At 43.2% G+C, this 22031-nt stretch overlaps 1 protein-coding gene across 1 annotated transcript in view; it reads right to left on the bottom strand.

Annotated features, from left to right (window-relative positions):
• The window catches only part of LOC137427572 (CD9 antigen), a 41545-nt gene that overhangs the window by 4681 nt on the left and 14833 nt on the right, over window positions 1–22031 (bottom strand). The window contains exons 2-8 of the mRNA XM_068117168.2: window positions 15872–15974; window positions 8868–8965; window positions 8589–8663; window positions 4697–4798; window positions 4482–4586; window positions 3627–3710; window positions 877–958 (exon numbers count right to left, since the gene is read on the bottom strand). Coding sequence (XP_067973269.2) covers window positions 893–958; window positions 3627–3710; window positions 4482–4586; window positions 4697–4798; window positions 8589–8663; window positions 8868–8965; window positions 15872–15974 — 633 coding nt within the window. The 3' untranslated portion in view covers window positions 877–892. The remainder of the gene's footprint in view (window positions 1–876; window positions 959–3626; window positions 3711–4481; window positions 4587–4696; window positions 4799–8588; window positions 8664–8867; window positions 8966–15871; window positions 15975–22031) is intronic.

Below are 22031 nucleotides of genomic sequence, written 5' to 3'. Positions count from 1 at the left end.
TGAAACAAAAAATGTCGGGACAGGCCCCGGGAAAGTTATAGGCTAGGTGGCGAGGCCGGTCGAGGCCGCCTCGGCTGGGCTGGGCCCATTTCACAATTAAAAGCTGAGCTGAATTATTGTAGTCAATCTTCTACGGCCACGAGTAAAAGCTGAATTGTAGTCGTAAATTCATTCAAAAAACCAAAAATGCTGGGACGGGCCCCGGGAAGGTTATAGGCTTGGTGGCGAGGCCAGTCGAGGCCGCCTCAGCCAGACTGGGCCCATTTCGCAATTAAAAGCTGAGCTGAATTAGTCGTCGATCTTTTCCAGCCGTGAGTAAAAGCTGAATTGTAGTAGTAAATTCATTCAAAAACCCAGGCAACGCCCATTCAGCTCGTACATATAAATATATAATGGGTTGGGCATGATTACCCATGAGCCCAGCAATACAGGTGATGTGTATGAGAATCAAAAGTAACGCCAAGACTCATTCATACCAAGGTTCACATGGTAATGTGGAACCAAGTAACCCAAAAGATCATTTCTGGCATGTTCATTGTAGTTCTTGCTCAAAAAGAAAATAAATAACTACCAAATCACAAATTTCAACAAATACATCTGGAAAGGGAATGTGCTTAAAAGTGCCACAAACTTGAGCTATGAAAATTTGATGGAACAGCTACCTACCCAATAAATTCCCAAATCTAACAAACATGAGAACCTCGCCTGCAGCTCCCTCTGCTGGCTGGAGCTCCACGACAAGCAACGCAGACGAGTGCTGATAAATATCCAATAACCAACCGAGGAGTACAATAATAACTTTAAAATCAAAAGACTCAGATTCAGACTACAATCAATACAGCCCAGCGCACAAGAAATTCTGCAACAAATCCTCACCTGAAACTAATTGCTGTTAGATGTACTGTCGATTATTTCGGATGGCACAGCATAGAGCCATGCTGAATATCATTCCAAAAATCTGAAAAAGCAGCAGAAGGAATCATTAGAACAGCTTCAAGTAAAGGAACATCATTTTGCAAGGTGAACACGAGAACCCTCCCACCTCCAGGGTTATAGCCTGTTTCATATGCACAATAAGATATGCATACAATGAAGGGACAGAAGGATGACTAAAATGAGGGGAAAAGGAGTTGCTGCTGTTCACATCAGAAGGGGCGAGTTCCAGCTGATACAGAATTTGGTGGACAAATTTGATGCACTACAATACAAAACCAGTCCAGATTAACCCTGGATGCAACCATGACAGAGCATGCTTAAAGCACAACTGGGCAGAGATGCACAATGCTAACAGGTGTTTGAGCAGGGAAAAAGTTCAAATATTTACATACCTGTCACCTCATACGTTACAAGTCATTGCCTTGGTTTCTATGGTCGGGTTTTAACTTCATTTCAAAGTAAATATCAGTAAAACAGTAGGCGGTGAAGCTATATATGCATCATTTTGGCTGCAATATATATATATATATATATATATATATATATATATATATATATATATATATATATATATATATATATATATATATATATATATATATATATATATATATATATATATATATATTGTCGTGTGGCCGCCTTTGATTAAAATCAGACGGTCACGGAAGCCGATTGCGAAGGCCTTAGCTCTCGAGGCGAAAACTCAATGGCGGACTCCAAAAACAAGTGACAAAAGTGCGCGGGATGGAGGGGGGGGGGGCAGCGCAAGAGCCCTGCAGTCTTACCTGTTAAATAAACCACACAGAAACTGTTGATATATATAGAAAAATACAAGGGTTTATTCACAAGGATGGTGGGACAGGAAAACCACACGCCGGTAATAAATGTCCTAATCGGGACGTCCCCATACGACAGATTTCGGATACGAGATGGAATGAATTACGAAAAGAAACGTTCGTTATGTTTGGTGTATGTGGTGTGCGGTCTTATCTGTCCGTTGTCTTGTCCCCACGCGGCTCCAAGCTCCAGCGCGAAGAACCCCCTTAGTCCGCTAGCACGCTTCATGAGGCCCCGATGCAACTCACTCCGCTGCACACCACCAGGTCCCGCCCGCTCAGCACCAACACTCGCTCCCTGCACCAACAGCACCGCGCAGGGCCGAGCACCGCTCCAAGCACCACGAAGAACACGATCTCCAAAACGAGCACAAACTCAGAATGAAGAGCGAAGCAGAGAAGAGCAGCCCCAAGAGAGCAGCGAAGAAGAACGGGCCAAAAGGGAGAGGGCCAGAAGAGAAAGACGTGCAGCGCAAGAGACAAGCGAAGAACCCAAGAGCTAAGAGGAAATGTCGTGCAGCGCACCCTTTTATGACCTTCGTCGACTCTCCTCCAATGTTCCCTTTTTCTGGCGCCGTCATTGGCCGAGTGCCTCCCGCACTGTGGTGTTCTCGCCCCTCCCCCTGCCCAATCAAGTCCTCCTGGGCGTGGCCCCCAGCCTTGCCACGAGACTGGTTGCTAGGCCAGCGGAGGTGGCCGGCGGCGGCCCCATCGGCGGCGCCCCGGTCTGGCTTCCTGCCTGTCTTCCAAAGTCGTTGTGGTAAGCGAGGGGAATTAATTACTGTGTGCATTAAAGGGCCTATCTACATGTTTATGTGAGTGCGTTGCCATAAGGGCCAAAGGTTTGACAACAGAGGGGGACGAACAAAGGAATCATCCATAATCCCTGCACTATTTAGCACGCCCTGCTCCCTCGTAGCGGGGACATCAATACAGCTTATATCGACAACCCAAGCTAACATGGAAATTACAGGGTAGATTCCCTATCGCGACAGTCGAATACCTACTTATACAGATCTACCTGGCTCTAGATATTCCTTTACCCCCCAGACATAATATGCATACATATATGGAGCTCCCCATCCCCCATTTACATCACTTGACTCCTCTTCCCCACCCAAATCACTCACTTCTATCATACACTCCCCTCGTTCCGCCCCCCCCCCCTCCACTTCACTCATCCCCACCCTAGTTACCTTTAATAGTAAATGCTTTTTTTTTTTTTTTTTTTTTTTTTAAGTACAATTTCCAATGGGGGGGTTGGGGGAGAAAAAGAAAAAAAAGTGCATTTGTGAAAATAAAATGTTTTCCAAAACTAATGGGCCCATTGTACAAACTTATCATTCGTCTTCACCACCTTGACATATCTGCCTGCTGGACTCTGCGGTCTTTTGGAACTTAAAGGGTCTTCAAAGGTCTAAAGGGTCTCAGTCTAAAGGTATATTCCAACAGTACGCAATTAATTGACAATATCACAGCTTCCCAGACCCGACCGCAATATAGAGATTTAAAAAATAAAAATAGTCATTGTGTGTATGTGTGACATATCTATCTACATATCTATATATATATACATATCTATCTACATATCTATATATATATATATATATATATATATATATATATATATATATATATATATATATACAGAATACTCGACTCAATCCACAGTGCAGTATTTATATACATATACAGCCATTGTGCACTAGTATCTTTACCAAATTCTTGCCCCTAACCCATTACCCAACATAATAAAAAAAATAAAAATAATTAAAGTCAGGCACCACAACACCCATCAGGATAAGGGAAAGTGGAAATCAAAAATTGCAATGCCAAGTGCACACAACTTACCATGATGACACCAATCCCAATGCCAACAGCTGCAATAATGTAGACCTTTGAAGTGAGTATTTCATCGATGCTGGTGTGACAATCCTGAATGGGCAGGTAACTCGTTAGCGAGCGATAACATAGCAGCAGTGTAGGGTAAGACATGGTGTTACTTGGCGAGGAGATTTTTCTCCCTCAACAAATAAAAACCTCATTAGTACATCAACTGCAGCAAAAAGAGCTTGAGGCCTCCTGGATTTTCTGTTTCTGTTAAGTTGTCACAAGGGCTGTTAAAAATCAAAATAAAATAAAGGTGAAAATAACTACAACTGAGCAGTGCAGTTGGATTCCAGTCTGAATCTGTCACCCACACATTACCCCATTTGTACATTTTCTGTCAACATGAAGCCCAAATCTATAATAAATAAATCAAGGCAGGTGCAAAGCACCCCTCCCTTTATTACAAGGGATCATTTTCTCTGTATGCAACTTTAACATGGAGACTGAAAATACGTTTCTCGGCTTCTACTGGACGAAATAAACTGCAAATTTCAGAAGTAAATACTTTGAACATCGAGGTAATATGTTCAAAATTTCAGCAACATCTGTTTCCACATTCTTGTTTTATTTAGAAAACCCTCAAATTCACGGTGGTGTCTGTCCGTAGTGTGTCGGTACTCATATCTCAAATGCAATACATCAAAACTAGTTTAAGCTTGGAATATACATCAGCCAGTACATCTAATTAATGGATTTCAAAACAAATTCCACCCAAGTGCCATAGTTTTGTTTTATAATGAAATGTATATATCGTTTTTCAAATAGTTTACATTATGCAGAAAATTTGTTTTCATGCAGAAGATTTGAACATCTCACCTTTGTGGGATTTGTAAGGCTATCGACAAAGCCCTTTGATGGACAAACATCACTGCCCAAGGCAGCGATAGCACCCGTTACTAAATTGGTACCACAACAGTCCAGCTGCAAGCAAAAATAAAAACAAAAGGCAAAACAAACTCAATTGCAAGGGGGAATTTTCACAGGTGGGGGATAAAGGCGAGATAAAGATAAGAATTTGTATGAAAATGTACCGCCTTGTGCAGCGTAAATAATGTCATCTTGGATGAGTCCGTTTTTGTCTTCTGGTATTCATCAAAGCTGGCATCGTAGAAAACTTTCAGCTCTTTGGGGATCTGAAAAAAAGAATAATAATAATCAGGACATTTTTACACGACAAACTGAGAAAAGCTCAGTACTGATTACTCATGCAATCTTTTGAATATTTAAAAAAAAAAAAAAAAACCTCGAATGCGCGAGCACAATTAGTTGAAACAAAGGATCATGAAAGCCAAAAGTGGAGATGGAGCAACTGTGTTATCAAGTTTAATCTTAAGACTGAGGAATGAATAAGCCACAATTGAATTTATTTTTGCTGTGGTGTTCAAAAAAGGGGACCACGGTGCCCGAAAAAAGGCGGGGGAAAAATGGCCTCTAAAGGTGGTTATTGTTTTTTTTTTTAGTGAAAATCCTTCACAAAATCATTGAAGTATGGTTTTAAAGATAGCCAGTTTGCGACAGAACGAAACTGGCTCGGACAAGATTGTCAGCGTCGGTTTTCCATGAAATATATATATATATACACACATCTCTGAGAAATAGGAGAAACTCAACAGTACAAGCAGGGCGTCTCATTTGCATTAAATAAATAATCAGGAGGTTAAATCAGACGCGGACGTAGCTTCAGGACATCGATCTTTAATTTGACAAACTTTCGACAACAAAGGTCTTCTTCGTCGTCTAAGTTCAACAGAAGTGTCTATATATATATATATATATATATATATATATATATATATATATATATATATAGCTACGGTTTTGAGATTGGCACATATTGATTAAAGGTTGAAGGGTTGCCCCCCCATAGTTGGTCCACGAGCAACACGTAGTCCACCTGTAGTATTAGTTATGTCATAGTATGTGTAAGTATAGGCCATTTCCCCTCGTAATATCTGCGTTGTGTAAAGACATGAGTTTAGGTCCCGGTCATTTTGCGTCCACCCTCCAATTCCACCTCCATGGGCATAATTGATCCCGTGCCCCATTTGGCTGCCCGCAGCATTTGCTGCCCTTTGCTCGCTCACTCGTCGAGAAACACGAGGCAGGCCTAAGAAGGAGCGTGAGGTCAGGGTGGGGGCGGCGTCAAGGCAGCGCATCAGACGATGACGGTAAGAGCCACCAGCCAACCAGGGCTCTAACGGCATGGCGTGACAGGGCCTGTTAAGTGCTAGAAGGTTCGCGGGGCGTGCCTATAAAAGTGATTGCACAAAGCCCTTGAAAGGATGGCACAGCTTTCGCGGAGAAGGACTCGCAAGGGGAGAGCCAACGTGAGAGGACTTGTTGATCAAGAGGACTGAAGAACTCGATTCGCATCGCTCACTTTGGAGGCATTGCACTATATCTCGAGTATAACGTACGCGCCAGAGGAAAGGCAGCCAGACGCGCCGGTGGCGAATAGCTCTTACTTCAGCCACGCGAGTGAACGCGGCAATAGCCGCCAGTGATAGCCGCCAACCGCCAGAGCCCAGACCCTACCGTTCGCCCCGTATTAACCCCTGTGCGCCAAATGACACGCGGACAGCTCCTGCCCCTCTACTTACCATCTGCAAGGGACGAGCCGGAGGCCGGAGGGAGCTGCACGAGAGCCATCCCTGGACGTGGTGAACATCATCCTGCAGCTGCAAGCCCCGTGCGAGTGTCTGTGTGACGGGCCCGTTTGTCCTGGGGATTAAGTTAAGACTGTTTTAAGGCTGCACTGTGTCCCCTTTTTCTGGAATCCCTGTATAGTGTAAATAAATCTTGTCATTCCTTTTTCCAATTCGACCGCTTGTGATTTATCCATTGACGAAGCGTGGTACGAATAGGGTCGCTAGAACCGGGGTCACCAACTACACGGCACGGATCGCGTATACGCACCGCTCGGCATCAACACGCGTGATTCGTGCGGGGCTTATTTCCTTGTTTCAGAGCAGCGCGAGTAATTAGGTAATAGCGAATTCTTGGTCCGACTACCCTATTTCGCGCTGTCCGGGAAGGACATCATAGGTCCCGGGTCCCGTCGGCCAGTCAAAGACAAGGGGACGAATCCCCCCTTGCTAAGGGGCAAAGGCCAGCGGCGAGATCCGCAACAATATATTGTTGCGGTTCTGAGTGTACATATTGATGATTAAAGGTGAAAGGTTTGCCCCCATAGTTATTCCACAAGCAACACGTAGGCCACCTTAGAACATTAGTTATGTCATAGTATGTGTGAGGATAAGGCCATTCCCATTAGTGATACCTGCGTTGTGTAAAAGAAATAAGCTTAGGTCCCGTTCATTTTGCCTCCACCCTCCAAATCTACCTCGTTGGGCAGCATCCATCCTGCGCCCCATTTTGGCTATTGCACCTCGCCTTAGGATGCTCACTAGTCGAGGGCCACAAGGTAGACCCGAGAGGGTGGAGCCGGCGGAGGTCGGGGAGCGGTAGCGAGACGGTAAGAGCCAACAACCAACCAGGGCTCGGTGGGCATGGCTTAAGGGGCGTGGTAAGGGTGCATCCAGCAAGTGCTGGAAGGTTCGCTGGGCGGAGCTATATAAACGCGCGCACAAAGCCCTTGAGAGGTCTGATGCGACAGGACTTATGCGAGAGGACTGCCCGTATGATAATTGTATGAGGACTTATGCGACGTGACTGTGCAAAGAGGACTCGTGAGGAAAGCGCATTGGAAGAGGACTGCAGCGGATACGCGCTTTGAAAGAGCACGTATGCTATTGAACTTGCATTAGGGAGCGTCTATTGAGTGGTATTGGGAGCGCATATAGCGCCAGTGCATCTAATACGTACGCGACCGTGGTCGCCAGTAACCGCCAGCCTTTCCTTTCGCCCTGTAATTGTCCGCTCCGCGTAAACGACCCGCGGGGAGCTTCTGCCGCTCTGACCATCTGCTTCATGGGACGAGTCGGGGACCAGAGTGAGCTGCCTGGACGCCATCCCAGTACCATCAACCTGACCACCTACATCCCCGTGTGAGCCGGGCCCGTTTGTCCAGGGATAAGTTAAGACTGCATAAGCTTCACTGTGTATTCTTCTCCTTCCTGTACAAATTATAAATAAACCAATCTGTTCTTCCTGTTTCGACCGTATTAGTCCTTTCCTCCATTGGGTAAGCGTGGGCACGATTCGGAACCGCTCAGATCGGGTTAGTTCTCGTTAACAGCTCGGATCACGGCTCGCTATCGCTCGGCGTTTCCACTACAACCATGATTCAGGCGGGGTTATTTCCTTGCTTCCTGGGAGGCGTTGATATAATTAGGTATTAGGAATTCGGCCTACGACCCTACCCAAAAGGAACGTCATAGCCCCGGATCGCGTCGGCTAGCAAAAAGAAATCCCCCCTTGGTAAGGGGAAAGGCCGACGTTGAGATCTGCAACAATGTATATATATATATATATATATATATATATATATATATATATACAAATCATTTTTGCATCGCTCAACAGGCCGCACCAAGGCACATCATGCATACTCTGGAGCCTTTCAGAATTAAAAAAAATTCAGAATATTGGAGGGGAGCAATACAACATAGAATAAATAGCACCACAAAGCAGGCAGAACCCCTCAGCCCATGCATGGTGGAAGGAAGCCATGGCGGCCATATTGAAAATCACAACGTGCCCATTTTCGAAAGGCACCTTCCTCTACTCAACCCCAACACACTGCAAACTGATTTAATCGGACAAGACGTTCTGCTCGAAATTGACGGAAACCAAAAGTTGGACGCCCGGATGACGATACCCCTTAGCTCATTGGGCTTGGGGGTGAAAACCTTCCATGTTAAAGTAGCAAAGGCAGGGGTGAGAGGGAGGTGGGGTTTGGAGAGGTCATGAGTTCAGTGCAAATATTTTGTTAAAATTTTTTACACTACAATATAGACAAACCTGCTCTTTATGCAGTACAGCCCAAATTCCAGCTGCAATTTCTGCTGCAAACACTACTAGGAGGCAGATAAAGAACTGAAAGAAATGGAAACCGGCATCAGAAAATGCATTAAAGATGTAGCAAAAGATCGAACTTCCAGTTTTGGACAAAATATACCATTGAGACAAGACAAACTTCAAATCAAGTTTATAATACAAATGCAATGATTAAATTCTGAAGTTTAAACCAGATTTTGCACCCAAATGGGAGGTGGCAAGATCTTGAGCAGCAATACTGACCGATCCCAACATGCACTGAGACTCCTGGATTGCTCCACAGCAGCCGAGGAAACCCATGAGCATCATGAGTGCACCAATTCCAATCAGGATGTACACACCTGGCAAGATTACAGCAGTCACAAAGCAATCAGCAGAATGCCAGGATTAGCAGGAATGAATAATTGTTCTTTAAAATCCCATTTTGAAACTAGAACGGCACTCAGTGGAGAGCATACCTCCACCTGGTTGGCCATATCACTCAATGGTGAAGAATCACTTAAATTCTAGGAGCCGAATCCGAATCTTCACCAAAATCCAATCATTTCGTCCTCGTCACGTACACATCTCTGCCAAATTGTCTGAATTCATCCACAACTAAGATTTTGTTAACAAACGGACAGACAGGGGTGAAAACAACCTCCATCCACCTTTGGTGGCGGAGGTAACAATGGATTCAGAACATTTGAACCGAGTGGCCAACAGGAAGCTACAAAACAAGGTTTTGGCCGCACGTTTCGGTTACAGCACAAAGAAAAGCAGGAAATAAGATTTTAAAAACTAAAAGAAAAATCTCCAACAATCAGAGAGCCATTCATAAAAAGAAGGTGGGACAAGAGGGCAAACTCCAAACCTTTGTACTACTTGTAGATATTGGTCTAAAAGTATAAATATATATATATATATATATATACATATACACACACATCAGTCACTATGCGACCTTCATATCATCAGTGGAGAACCGCCAGCAAGGTGTCCCATACAGCTGCTGCTGCACCTTGCTGGGAGTGATACGCACCGCCTGCCACGCGGTGGTTATCTCTGGTATCCACTCATCATATGGATACCAGGTGCAGCAGTAGCTGTATGGGACACCTTGCTGGCGGTTCTCCACTGATATGAAGGTCGCATAGTGACTGATATAAAACCGAAAGGGTCAGAGTTACAAGTGTATGGAAAGCCTCACTGCGTTGCCATGAAGCCCCAACAAGGGCGAAACCAGGTCGGTAACTGAGTTTTGCATGCACTTGACAGTATCTGTATTTATAATCCATAATGACGCACTGCTAGATGGTTCCTCTGGAACTTTGCAGGCAAGGCGGACGTGCATGGCGATGATGTCATGTTGTCCGCTCATTAGGTTGGAGAACCAGATTACAGATACCAATATATATATATATATATATATATATATATATATATATATATATATATATATATATATATATATATATATATATAGTAACGGATTTGGGAAACCGTGCACTGTGCAATTTTAGCTTTCACGAGCCTCGATCTTGTAAACAAAAAAACAATTGTAAATGATGTAATGATTCTTGTAAATAGCTCCATTTGTGTAAAGGTCAAAGGTCGTCCTTTAGTTAGTCCATCGCACACGTAGAAAACCATAGAACCTCTCGAGTTATTTCTTTATTATGTGCATCAGTTAAGGCTGTGTCTCCACTAGTTGACCTTGCGCTGCACCAAATGAAATAAGATAGAGCCCCATTGACAACTGCATTGCCTGCATTGCCTCCATTGCCAACTGCATTGCCTCCATTGCCAACTGCATTGCCTCCATTGCCAACTGCATTGCCTCCATTCAACATGTGCTCCAACTCGAAGGGCGTGGCCCCACCTCGTCATCAAGGGTGGAGCCCCCCAACAACCAACCAGATATCAGGGGTATGGCTAGAGGCGTGACCAAGAAACATCGAGCAGTTTCGCGAACGTTCCAGGGTGTGGCGCTATATAACCCGTTACGGAGCCCCCACCTCAGTTGAGTTCCGTGGCAAGCAGTTCTGCAAGAGTTGTTGAGGGAGGTGCTTGCGCAGGTGGCGGTCCTGCTGAGAGCTTCAGAGACGCATGAGGCGGAGACGCGCAAACCTACAAGGCTACAGACAACAAGTGCGGGCACGCGAACCTCGACGTGCCGCGATCCTCAGACCTCCCTGTCGCCGTTCTGTGGACCAGATTGCAGTGGAGTCGGCGGCTGCTCACCTCCAGCCTGCACGAACCCTTCTCTCGCTCCAGCCAATCCAACCTGCAATTCCCCATTCGTGTGAGTCTGCCCGTCATGTCCTCTGTGTTGTCTGGGGTACAAGTTAAGTTTGTATAAGGATTTGCCCTGTGTATCGGCTTCTTCCTCTTCCCTGTAAATTACTTCGTTCTTCTTTGGGTTTGTGTAAATAATAATAAATATCTGTTCCTCCATTCTTTGATTTCTTCTTTCTCATCCGATCGCTTCAGAGATTTCCCAATTGAGTTCCTGTGGTGCGATTTCAGCCAGCGCTTCGCAATTGGGTTAGTCTTTGTTAACGGCTCGAACTTCGGACTGCTAACCCGCTCGGCAAATACCATCTTGTCCGTGGTTTCGAGCTGAGTTACCCACCTGCCTTGGAGGGATTGGCGGTGTACAGGAATCCCTTGACCAATCCCACACCACAGGGGAGTGGGGTAGCTTCAGGATCGGAGATGGCCAGTGCAGAATAGAAAGGGGATTAACCCCCCCCCTTGGTAAGGGGAGCGCCATCCCCGTAACTATATAATAATAATATATATATATATATATATATATATATATATATATATATATATATATATATATATATATATATATATATATATGTATGTATGTATGTATGTATGTATGTGTGTGTGTGTGTGTGTGTGTGTGTGTGTGTGTGTGTGTATATATATGTATGTGTATATATATATATATATGTATGATTGTATGTGTGTGTGTGTGCACCATCCATGCTGTAATCTCCAAGCTAACAGTCAACTAGCAAAAAATAAATAAATAAAAACAAAACATGTCGTTCACTACTACTACATGCAGCGGTTGACCAATTATGCATTGGTGGAACGGGAAGAGGCTTGACTAACTGAACTCACTTTGGGAACGTGAGTAAGCCATTACCTCGAGTCAGACCACAATTTACCTGGATGGTACCTGTGACAGACACCAAATTATGTTGGTGCGGCACATTAAGACAAGGTCGAACGGGGGAGAGCCGAGACATGCCCACACCATAGCACCAATACAAATCACAAAATGGGATTGTGCATACAGTTGGACAAGGAAAGATAAACTGACACTCGACTTCCACCACTCAATGGAACATCACAAACGACACTTCTTGTTTCGTATGCAGCCTGTGGTGGCTGGTTGCATCATTTCTGGATACCCTCCATTCCCACTCATTTATGAATGCCTCAGCCAGGGGCATAGTATAGCCAAAGTGCACCGGAGCGGAGCTATGCACATCAATCCATCGGAGGCGGAACTTAGCTCAGCAACAGTTTAAAAAAAAAAAAACAACCCACATTCCAATCGGTTGAGTTATTGTGCACTTTCATGGCCAAATCGATTAGGGATTAAACTTTGTGTTTGTCGATACATTAAACACCGTCGAGGGAGCGATACAACAATACACGTTAAACAGACCCAGACAAATTGCTGAATCCAATAAGGTCCAAAAGAAAAACAAACTTTCCAACCATTTTATATCCAGACTTCATGAACTATCTTGTCTTAAAAAAAAAAGTATCTACACCCTGGAAGATGTGGCAACATGGAAAAGTTTGGATGTTTCCAACTAGTTGAAGTTTGGGACTCTGGGTGGATCAGTTTGTGAAGAGTGGAGATCACGTTGTACAAACAAAGGTAGGCCTATAATACAACAATGACACTGACTTGTTGGAGCAGGTAACCATGATATAATAATCCTCATCTGCTCTGACATCTTCAATACTCAGACGCTTACCCAACCCCAAAGCTGTCAATTTGCATGAAAAATTTTAAAAAAGCAACTAAACAAAATGGATAGCAGACCAGAGAACCAGCTTAACGGCCATCCATGAGCCAGGACAGCTGAAATGGGTGAGTGCACCTCGACACAATCCTACAAGCCCTTACCACATTGCATCAAATAAAAAATAAAAAGAAACTTTCCAAAATAGTTTTGTTTACTAGGGTGGTGCTCAAAATAAAAAATTTTAAATATTTACTGGGACATGGCTTTATGTTGTTCCTTTTGTTCCAAAATGAAAAGACACCAAATATGAAAGCAATCTGATTTTATTTAGGGGTGCCACATCAGCCTTCAAACTAAAGGTGTCTACAAAACTTTTCTATATATGGATCGAAAGCAAAACCAGAAGTTTGTTTAATGAAAATCCACCCTCCACTCACTTTTTGTATTCTAGCAAACACAAGTTACAATAGCTGCACAAATAGCACTATATTGCTATGAAAACTCAAATTCAATGATAACAATCCAAATGTTCAGTTCATAAAATGAAGACACCATATCACATAATATTAAAAAACCCAAATATAATGAGAAATGTAACTCCTATTTCTGGGCCTATTTCACCACTGTTGCCTTCTTGGCATCGGGGTACATCTTCCTGTGAGCAGCAACAACTTGGAGCAGAGCTTGCTTTTGCTCTTCATCCTTTGTAAGGAGCTTATTGTAGTCTTGTATCAATGCGACACCCCTTTCTGTCCTGTCGTTCACCACGACTAAGCCACTGGCGGCTTTCTTTGCTTCCTGAAAGCTGGTTTCTTGCTCCCATGAATCAGGATCCTTATCCATCCAATCAGTTGGGGTCCCTAGGATGCTGAAGAAATGCTTGGTGTGTTTTGTTATGAGGCCAGCGATTGACAGGGCGGTTCCTCGTTTGATAGCTGGTCTCTTTGGAGAGGGGTTTTCACCGTCATTTTTCAATGCTTCAATCATATTGATCTTGCTTTCTTTGTCAATTCTGGTGTCAAAGAATGCAAATGCCACTAGTACTGGGCTCATGTACCATGTGTGGCGGCCAAGTGCCTTCAAGGCTGCCTGAGCCATCTTCTGATTGATTTGTTCAAACTTTTCCAACTTCTTGAAGAGGTTAATGTCATTCAGGGGAGCCTCAATAGCTTGTGGAGCCCGAAACCAAGCCTGTACATACACAAGGCAGACAAAAATGTTGAAGGCTCGGAGTTCTCTCGCCTCTCGAAGTGTCAAGTGGAACTCTGACCGAAACATGAACACCTGTAGTGAATATAGTGCTTTTGCCATCCATCTGGCTCTGTGCATTGCTCCTGGAGCCATGATCCGGATTCCACGAGATGCGATTCCTCCCATGTAGATGACAGTCAGTTCTAGGAGTTCACGATAATCATCTCGTGGCTGCTGATCTTTCAAACACACAAGAACGTTTTTGCTTCCAACACAGTGTCTACAGATCCCATTGAAGCCTTCCTCTCTGAGAATTGATCGTGAAGAAACTTCCTGTCCTCGGGGTTGGTGATTATGGCCTCCGAATCTGCATGCCTAAGATCAAACGTCTTCTCCAAGGAGGCCTTGAAGGATGCTTCCTTTTTCTCTTGGGTCGCACCACCCCTCTTTGCACCTTTTTGGAGGCTCCTCCATTCTTCATATAGCCTCTCCAAACGATGGATGCAGTGCTGCTTCGTCGTTGTAGGTAGGTGAGCTTTTTCCCAGAACTTCACAACCTCTTCAATGGTGAGAGTTGCACTCTCCCGGGCAGTGCGATTCTCCTTCAGGTGATGGAAAAACAGGACAAGAGATTGATGCACAGTCGGGGCTTGGCACCTTTGATGGCATCTCCAGAAGTGGACCCAATGAGATACACATTATCCTGAGCCCGAGTTTTCAATGAAACACTGGTACTAGCACATGCCATATCTGCAAAATAAGCAAGAATGTGGGTAAAATCCTGTTAATTCTTACTCCACAGGGTCACTCTACAAAAGAGCCACAGTCAATAAGTTAGGCCTACATATTACACACTAAAAAAAGCGTACCCCTGACCCCGGGAACCTGTACAAAACATGCATGAAAATTGCCCAGATAGTGATCATAGGAAGTCTCAAAACTGTATGTATAATATATTATATATATATAATGTATAATGTGTATTTATGTATATTTATTATTTAATGTATATTTACTATATATATTTTTTTAATATTATATTTAATGTATATATATAATTATGTATTTATTTTGTGTATATACAGCCCAAAAAATGGGAATTCCTATTTTTGCATGGGGGAAAATTCATCACTGATGTGGCACCCCTAAATATTATTGGATTCCATTCAAATTTGGTGTGGTTTCCTTTGACACCAAAAGGAACAAAAATAGACCATGTCCCGGAGAAAATCTGCATTTTGCTTTTTTGAAGCCCACCCTATTGTTTACCTTATTTATCATGGTAAAAGGTACATATTTCATCTAACTCATTTTCAGGACTCAAATGTTAAACTTTGACGTGGCGATGAAGTCAAGGCTAACATTTTTGCATGGCTACAGTTCCTACAAATTTGGCACTATACCTCTGGCCTCAGCACACACACCTTCAAAAATTCACTTGCACCCTGCCCCTCATTTTAAAAGCTCAAGGTCTGCCAAAGCAATTATCGATAGAATATTGATCAAAACAATATGGAATAAACATTAAACGAGGAAAATTGCCAACACGAGAATGAGCAACAACATGCATTTTAAGGCCATTTTCCCTGCTAGAGCGGGGGTTAGCCTTGTGGTCCCCATGACAATCTTCTCCATTTTGCCCTATTTTCTGCATCTCTCCTTGTTAACCCTCTTGCCCGCATTTCTTCTTCCACCATCTTTAGCCAAGTCTTTCTCGGTCTTCCCCGTCCTCTACTTCCTTCTACATTCATTTCCATCACTTCTCAACCAGTCACTTTCATCCTCACCAGAATTTTCATTTCACCAGAATGAGCAAGCAATGCTAAAGCAAAAGCTGGACTGTGAGTACCACCACAAGAAATTGTAAAGGGTCAGTGTTAGGACAAACGAGAGAAGAAGAATAAACAAAGTTCAATGATATTTGAATACAGTACATCAAAACCAAAATGCCCATGAAAAACCCATCATGAATTATACCCTGTATGACATTACAAAATAAATGCAAACATTTGAGACAAACAGCTTAACTGCAGAAAACCTATAGCAACGGCAAGTTAAAGTAGCTTTGCTCACCAATGTAGAAGGTTGAAGGTGCCTTATCCAAATTGAACATGTCCTTGGTTTGGTTGTCGAAACGGAGCCATAAGCCGATGCCCAACACGGCAGCACCGGCAAGCTATCCAAGGGAAACAGGCAATTAGATACAAAAGAAAAACCACCAAATTTGCAACCAAACTGTGGCCAACAAGCAACTTCTGCTTGTGGGATCAATCTGAACCCTCATACATGGAGCAGTTTCCTTTGCAGAGTTTCAACACAAATGCACAGCCAAACTGTTTTAATACCAATGAGATCACCACATGCAACTAAAAATTAAAATCAAGGTGTCACACGTACAGTGTGTGTAATTTTTGCATCTCCTTGCAAACCACTCGTCACACAAAACTGAAAATAGTACACGATATTAAATCGTCAAAGACCAAGGCAGTGCCGGGTCAAAAAAAACAAAAGGGACAATTCCTTTGCAATACATGTCCAACAAGTTTGAGTTAAATATCAGTAAACATCCCTTTATTTGGGCGGTGTATAATGCCAAGTTCAGTGCCAAAAAATAGCCCAATGTGCATACATGAGGCAAAAACATACGTACGGCTTATAATATAGCATGATTATATACCTGTGATCATTACAATTGCAATATCAGTCCTCAGTGGACTAACACCTAGGGCCTGCCAACATGTGCTGCTTCATTGGGGTAGTCAGGCCACCTGTCCAGCCAATGGGTGTAAAGCTGTGGGGTGGAGTCAAGGCAGCTGATAACTGACTGATATTTTCCAAGTTAAAAAGGTTACAAACCTTTTAGGGTTACAAAAAAGGTTACAAAAAGGTTACAAGTTACAAACATGAAAAATTGGAGCAACGTCCTGAAACTCAATGTTCTGTACCTTGAAGCCATGTACCAAGTTCCAGTTAAATATGTTAAAAGGAAGGGACGTGAAAACTGGGGGTGGGAATACATGGGATGGACGGACAGACAGCAAACCTATAATCCCCTCCAGTGAAACTGGTAAGAGCTCAATAAAAACATTCAACTTGAGTTCATAGACTACAGTCTTGAGAAACAAGCAGGGCCTGAAAGCATTTTTGCTGAAAGTTTGCTGTTTGGAATGATTTTTAATTCTGACTTCCAGAGAAGCAGACTTTATAAATAAATAAAAAATTCAAAATACAAATATAAATAAATAAACAATCCACTAACTAAAACAAAAAACCAACCACCTTTAGAGGCCATTTTTCCCCACAAAGCAGGGATTGGCCTTTTTTGGGCACCATGGTCCCCTTTTTGAAGCAATGTTTTTATGGCCGGATGCCTTTCGTGCCACCAAAACAATCCACTAACTAATACAATAAAATAAGGCTTGGGGCTATCTATGGCTTGCTCATGTAAAAATCGATCCAATACAAAAGGGTGTCTGTCCCAGCCACATTTTCTATACCTTAAAATTGTGTAGCATTAACATTTACTTTGAACTCATTTTATTCTGTTTGACTCAGTTGAAAGAACACTACTCACAATAAGTTAAGGATATTGTGGAATGAATGAATGATCGTTTTAAGGCAATTTTCCCCGCTAGAGCGGGGGTTAGCCTTGCGGGCCCCATGACAATCATGGTTCCCTGTTTGAGGCAATGTTTTTATGGCCGGATGCCCTTCCTGACGCCAACCCTTAGTCACCTCTTACGATGCGCAGGGATACGGTGTACCTATTCTAAACCGGGATCATTCATCCCAGCAAGCTGGTACTCAATTTGCCGACCTCGGAAGGATGGCAGGCTGAGTCAACCCCCCTGGCGTTAATTCAGCGATCGACCGGGATTCGAACCCAGGATCCTAGGATCCCAAGCCTGCACCCTAACCGCTAAGCCAACACCAGGCTAAGTTAAGGATATCGTGGGAGTGAGTTAATTTTTTTATAGGGGTTAGGGTATTGAAATCAAGAATGCTGTGTTTTTCACTCATTAATAACCATAGAATTAGGACCAACAACTTTTTTCAACATAATCAATACACAAAATCAACCACACCAAAGAACCTGCCAATATTCATAACTTATTGTAAGTAGTGTACTTTTTCTTTTCTTCAAAGCAGCCAACAAGCCGGGAGCCATTTAAAGCAGTGTCTAGGGTCACCCGCATTTATTCCCGAACGAAAGTTGTTCTTTTTCCATGCTTTGTCACCCCCCACTCACCAGGTTTCTGCAGGGGGGACACGGTTCACCATAAGCCCCCTTCTGGTGAACCCTCCTTCAATAATGTGTTTCTCTTTCTCACCCCCCCCCCCCCCCCACTCCCACTCCCACTCCCACTCCCACCTGTGGAACCAACTCCCACATACTCTTAAATTTCATTCTAAGTCTTCAAGATAGCTGTCCAGCACCAGCTCAGGCAGTCTCCAATCTAAAAATATTGTACCCTCATTATCCCCCACCCCAATTTTCCCTTCTACATTCCCCTTATCTACCCCATAGATACTCACTTCTCCACACCACCCACCCTCTCAGCTGTTACTTTTCTCCTGATCCGTCCAGTATACAATATACAAGTCCTAGCTCATCGACTGCATTTACTACAAAAAAAACCACCCCCATGCCAAATAAATAACATTGCCCAGCGCACGACATTGCCAGGTGTCTGGCAATGCCACCATGCAGCACAGACAGAATTGGGAGGGAGATGTGTACAATTGATTGCACAATCAAAATAATAATCTTAAAATAATTAATTACAGCACCCCAGGTCACTCCCTTCCACAGATCACAATGTTCGTTCTCTACAGTTGTGCTTCCCTCCCCCTCCTGTCACCCACTCCTTGCGTTCTGTTTTAGCTCTTATAAGCTTGACCAAGTAGTGTACCAAAATAAATAAATAAAATTGGCTAACAGCTAAACTGCCACTGCTTCACCAGAATCCAACTTTTTGAAAATTAATTTAGTTGAAAAATAAATTAATAGATCAACAAATCACAAACCCTTTATAGCCAAATCACTTGGTCATTGTCAAAGCTTCCTCAAAGGATGGCTGAGATATCACCCAGACAAAAAGAAAAAAAGCAAACAAAAAGTGAACAGTAACCCCTTTTGGTGAGCGTCATCACCGGGCCCTCCCCCAATCAGGAAATGCCGGATGGGTGCCCGGCAATGACGTCATGCAGTGCCTGGAGATTGCGTCGGAAAGGAGCGGTGTTCAAGAAAAAGTAGTTTGAGTATTTAGTAGGAAGTATTTATTAGGACTTGCAATACAAACTCACAGGAGAGGCAATATATAACCACATACGTATACATTGGGAATTGGCATCCTGTCCTCACCCTGAACCCCCAAGGGCTATTAATGTTATTTAAGCCACCCAGAACCTTCGTGTACATCGACAACTTCAACTCATTCAGTCGAGCGGTTCAGAAGCACAATGAAGTGAAACGTTTAATTGGAGCACGACTAGCAAAGAACTAGTCTGTCAACTCCCCCACTTGATTCACAGGCAGATAATTGGATTATTTTAGTACGACTCGTCATACCCTCATTTTAAGTGGTCACTCACCAAATACTAATAAAAGCTAAATTTGGCCAATTTTTCCATTCTAAATTTGCCAAAAGCCAATTTGGAAGTTTATCAAATATGCACACACCCATACTGTTTGCAGTGCACCAGCATGCTAGCAGGTGTTCTGGCCACACTTCAAAATAAATAAACTTATGCCCATATTTTACCTCTGCCACCCAAGGTTGATGGACGGAGGTTACATTTGATTGTTAGCAAAATATCTGAGATGGATTTGGACAGAAATTGCTGGACAGGTTGGGTGTGTGACAATGACCAAATTATTCAATTTTAGTGATGAGCCAGACCAGGATACAAGATTTATTTATTTATTTTCACCCTCAATGGTAGTGATCTTCACCATTGAGGGGTGGGGCACAAAAACGATATACAGCATATTTCAAAAAAGTTATTTATAACAAAACTAGGTGGACAAGTTTGTTAGGTGACAAGAAGCAGCGGATTCGATTTTGGTTAAGATCCGGATCCGGCCCATCAGTGGGATACAAAAACCGGTCGGTGTGGAGAAGGTATGCACTCCACCGAGTTCTGTTATAGTTTAGGATGATAGATTGTTAATCAGGAGTTGCTAAGTGACAAATGGGGGAAAAAAAAAAAAAATCTTTGTATGAACGGAAACAAAAAGCTTTGTACGAAGGGAAGCGAGTCAGAAATGGAAGATGGTTGGTACAATGAAGAGGAAGCTAAATGTAGTACAATTGGATGTGCATCACGTGGTTAAAATGAACAGCACACGTGCCGATAGAATATCGACCAAATGGAACCATGTTCAGAAAAGACATGTCTAAAAGCCATTGGTGGGGATGGATATTTCACGGTGCTTTATCATTATTTATATTTACTTAATGTTTATTTATATTTAATTAAATTTGGCCAATTTTTCCATTCGAAATTTGCCAAAAGCCAATTTGGAAGCTTATCAAATATGCACACCAATACTGTTCTGATGCATGTTCTGATGTGCGAAGTGGTATTTTTGGGGGGGTATATGTTTTGGCTCGAGAGCGAACATACATCTAACCAAGCAAGATAGAGATGAGATATGAGGGGGGGGTAGGGAAACAGCAGCAGCAGGGAACAGGGACATTAGATCTGTGTAAGAGGGTTGGGTACATATGATAAAAATGGACACTGCAGGGACTTTCAGGAAAGAAAACGGAATTTGGAGGTGGGTTTTAAACATGTTGCTACCTCGGAGACATGCTGAATGGAGAAGGTGGATCAGACGCGGCAACGGTTGCTAGAGTGAGATGTGCATGGAAGAAGTTTCGGGAACTGAGTGGCGTGCTGATGAGGGGAGTCGTTGAAGCTGAAGGGAAAGGTGTACGCTGCATGTGTGAGAAGTGTCGATTTATGGGAGCGAGACATGGGTAATGAACGTAGAGCAGCAACGAAGGCTGGAAAGGGTGGAAATGTGAATGGTTCGGTGGATGTGCGGAGTATCGTTGAGAGAGAGGAAGTCAAATGATGAATTGCGAAATATGATGGGAATAGAGCCTGTGATTGATGCTGTGAAGAGGAACAGGTTGAGATGGTTTGGTCATGTGTTGAGGAAGGATGAAACTGACTGGTTGAGAAGAGTGATGGAAATGAATGTAGAAGGAAGTAGAGGACGGGGAAGACCGAGAAAGACTTGGCTAAAGATGGTGGAAGAAGAAATGCGGGCAAGGGGGTTAACAAGGAGAGATGCAGAAAATAGGGCAAAATGGAGAAGATTGTCATGGGACCACAAGGCTAACCCTGCTCTAGCAGGGAAAATGGCCTCAAAATGCATGTTGTTGCGTTTTAAACATGCATTTCATGTTTTATTTGAGGAAAGCAAATTTGGCTTTAAAAAATTCCAACTAAATTGCTAACAGATTTTTCAACTAAGCTTAAACGCCCTCCCTCACTGGGAACTGTGCCTTGCCAAGTTTATAAACATCTACATAGAGAATTGGAATCATCCCTCAACCCCCAGTAGCAATATTTATATGCACCCAAATCGTTCCCTTGCACGCCCCAAGTACAATCACCAATTTTCAACTCTGACTCCCATGCGCGTGTGGCCTTGGGATGCATATGTAATTTGTAGATGGTCACATGCAAGTGCGGTAACCTGGGCAGTGGGGCTCTTTCGAGCATGCTCTGGGATTTTCAGGCATCTATACAAGGTCACATGGAGATACCAACAGCAGTGTAGGTGGTCATCATGCTTAACCTCCCACTCGGCAGCACAAAAATACATTTGCATAGAGACCTCTGGTGAAACCAGTCTCAGAGACTAAACGTTAACAGTGAAGACTTGCACGAAACTAAATTTGATTTAAATAAAGCAGCAAATCAATCAGGTCAATACGACCACAATAGCAACAGATGAAAAGACAATAAGCAATGAAAAAATACTTCTGCAAATTACATTCTGCACCCAATTAGACTCATACAGGGTTCACTCCCAGATGCTACCACAACAACCATTTTACAGTTCTTTACATAAATTTCACCAATACAGCATTTATAAATTCTATCTTGCATATAATGGCACCCTATTCCAGGCCAATTTTAAGATTGATCCAACGGTTCACTCAGCTTCCAAAGCAATGACCAGTATGGAGCATTTACACCTTTTGGTGAGATT

This window comes from Myxine glutinosa, chromosome 5 (genome assembly GCF_964187855.1).
Source record: "Myxine glutinosa chromosome 5, kmMyxGlut1.1, whole genome shotgun sequence".
NCBI lineage: Eukaryota > Metazoa > Chordata > Myxini > Myxiniformes > Myxinidae > Myxine > Myxine glutinosa.
This window is presented reverse-complemented; position numbering and strand designations above follow the sequence as displayed.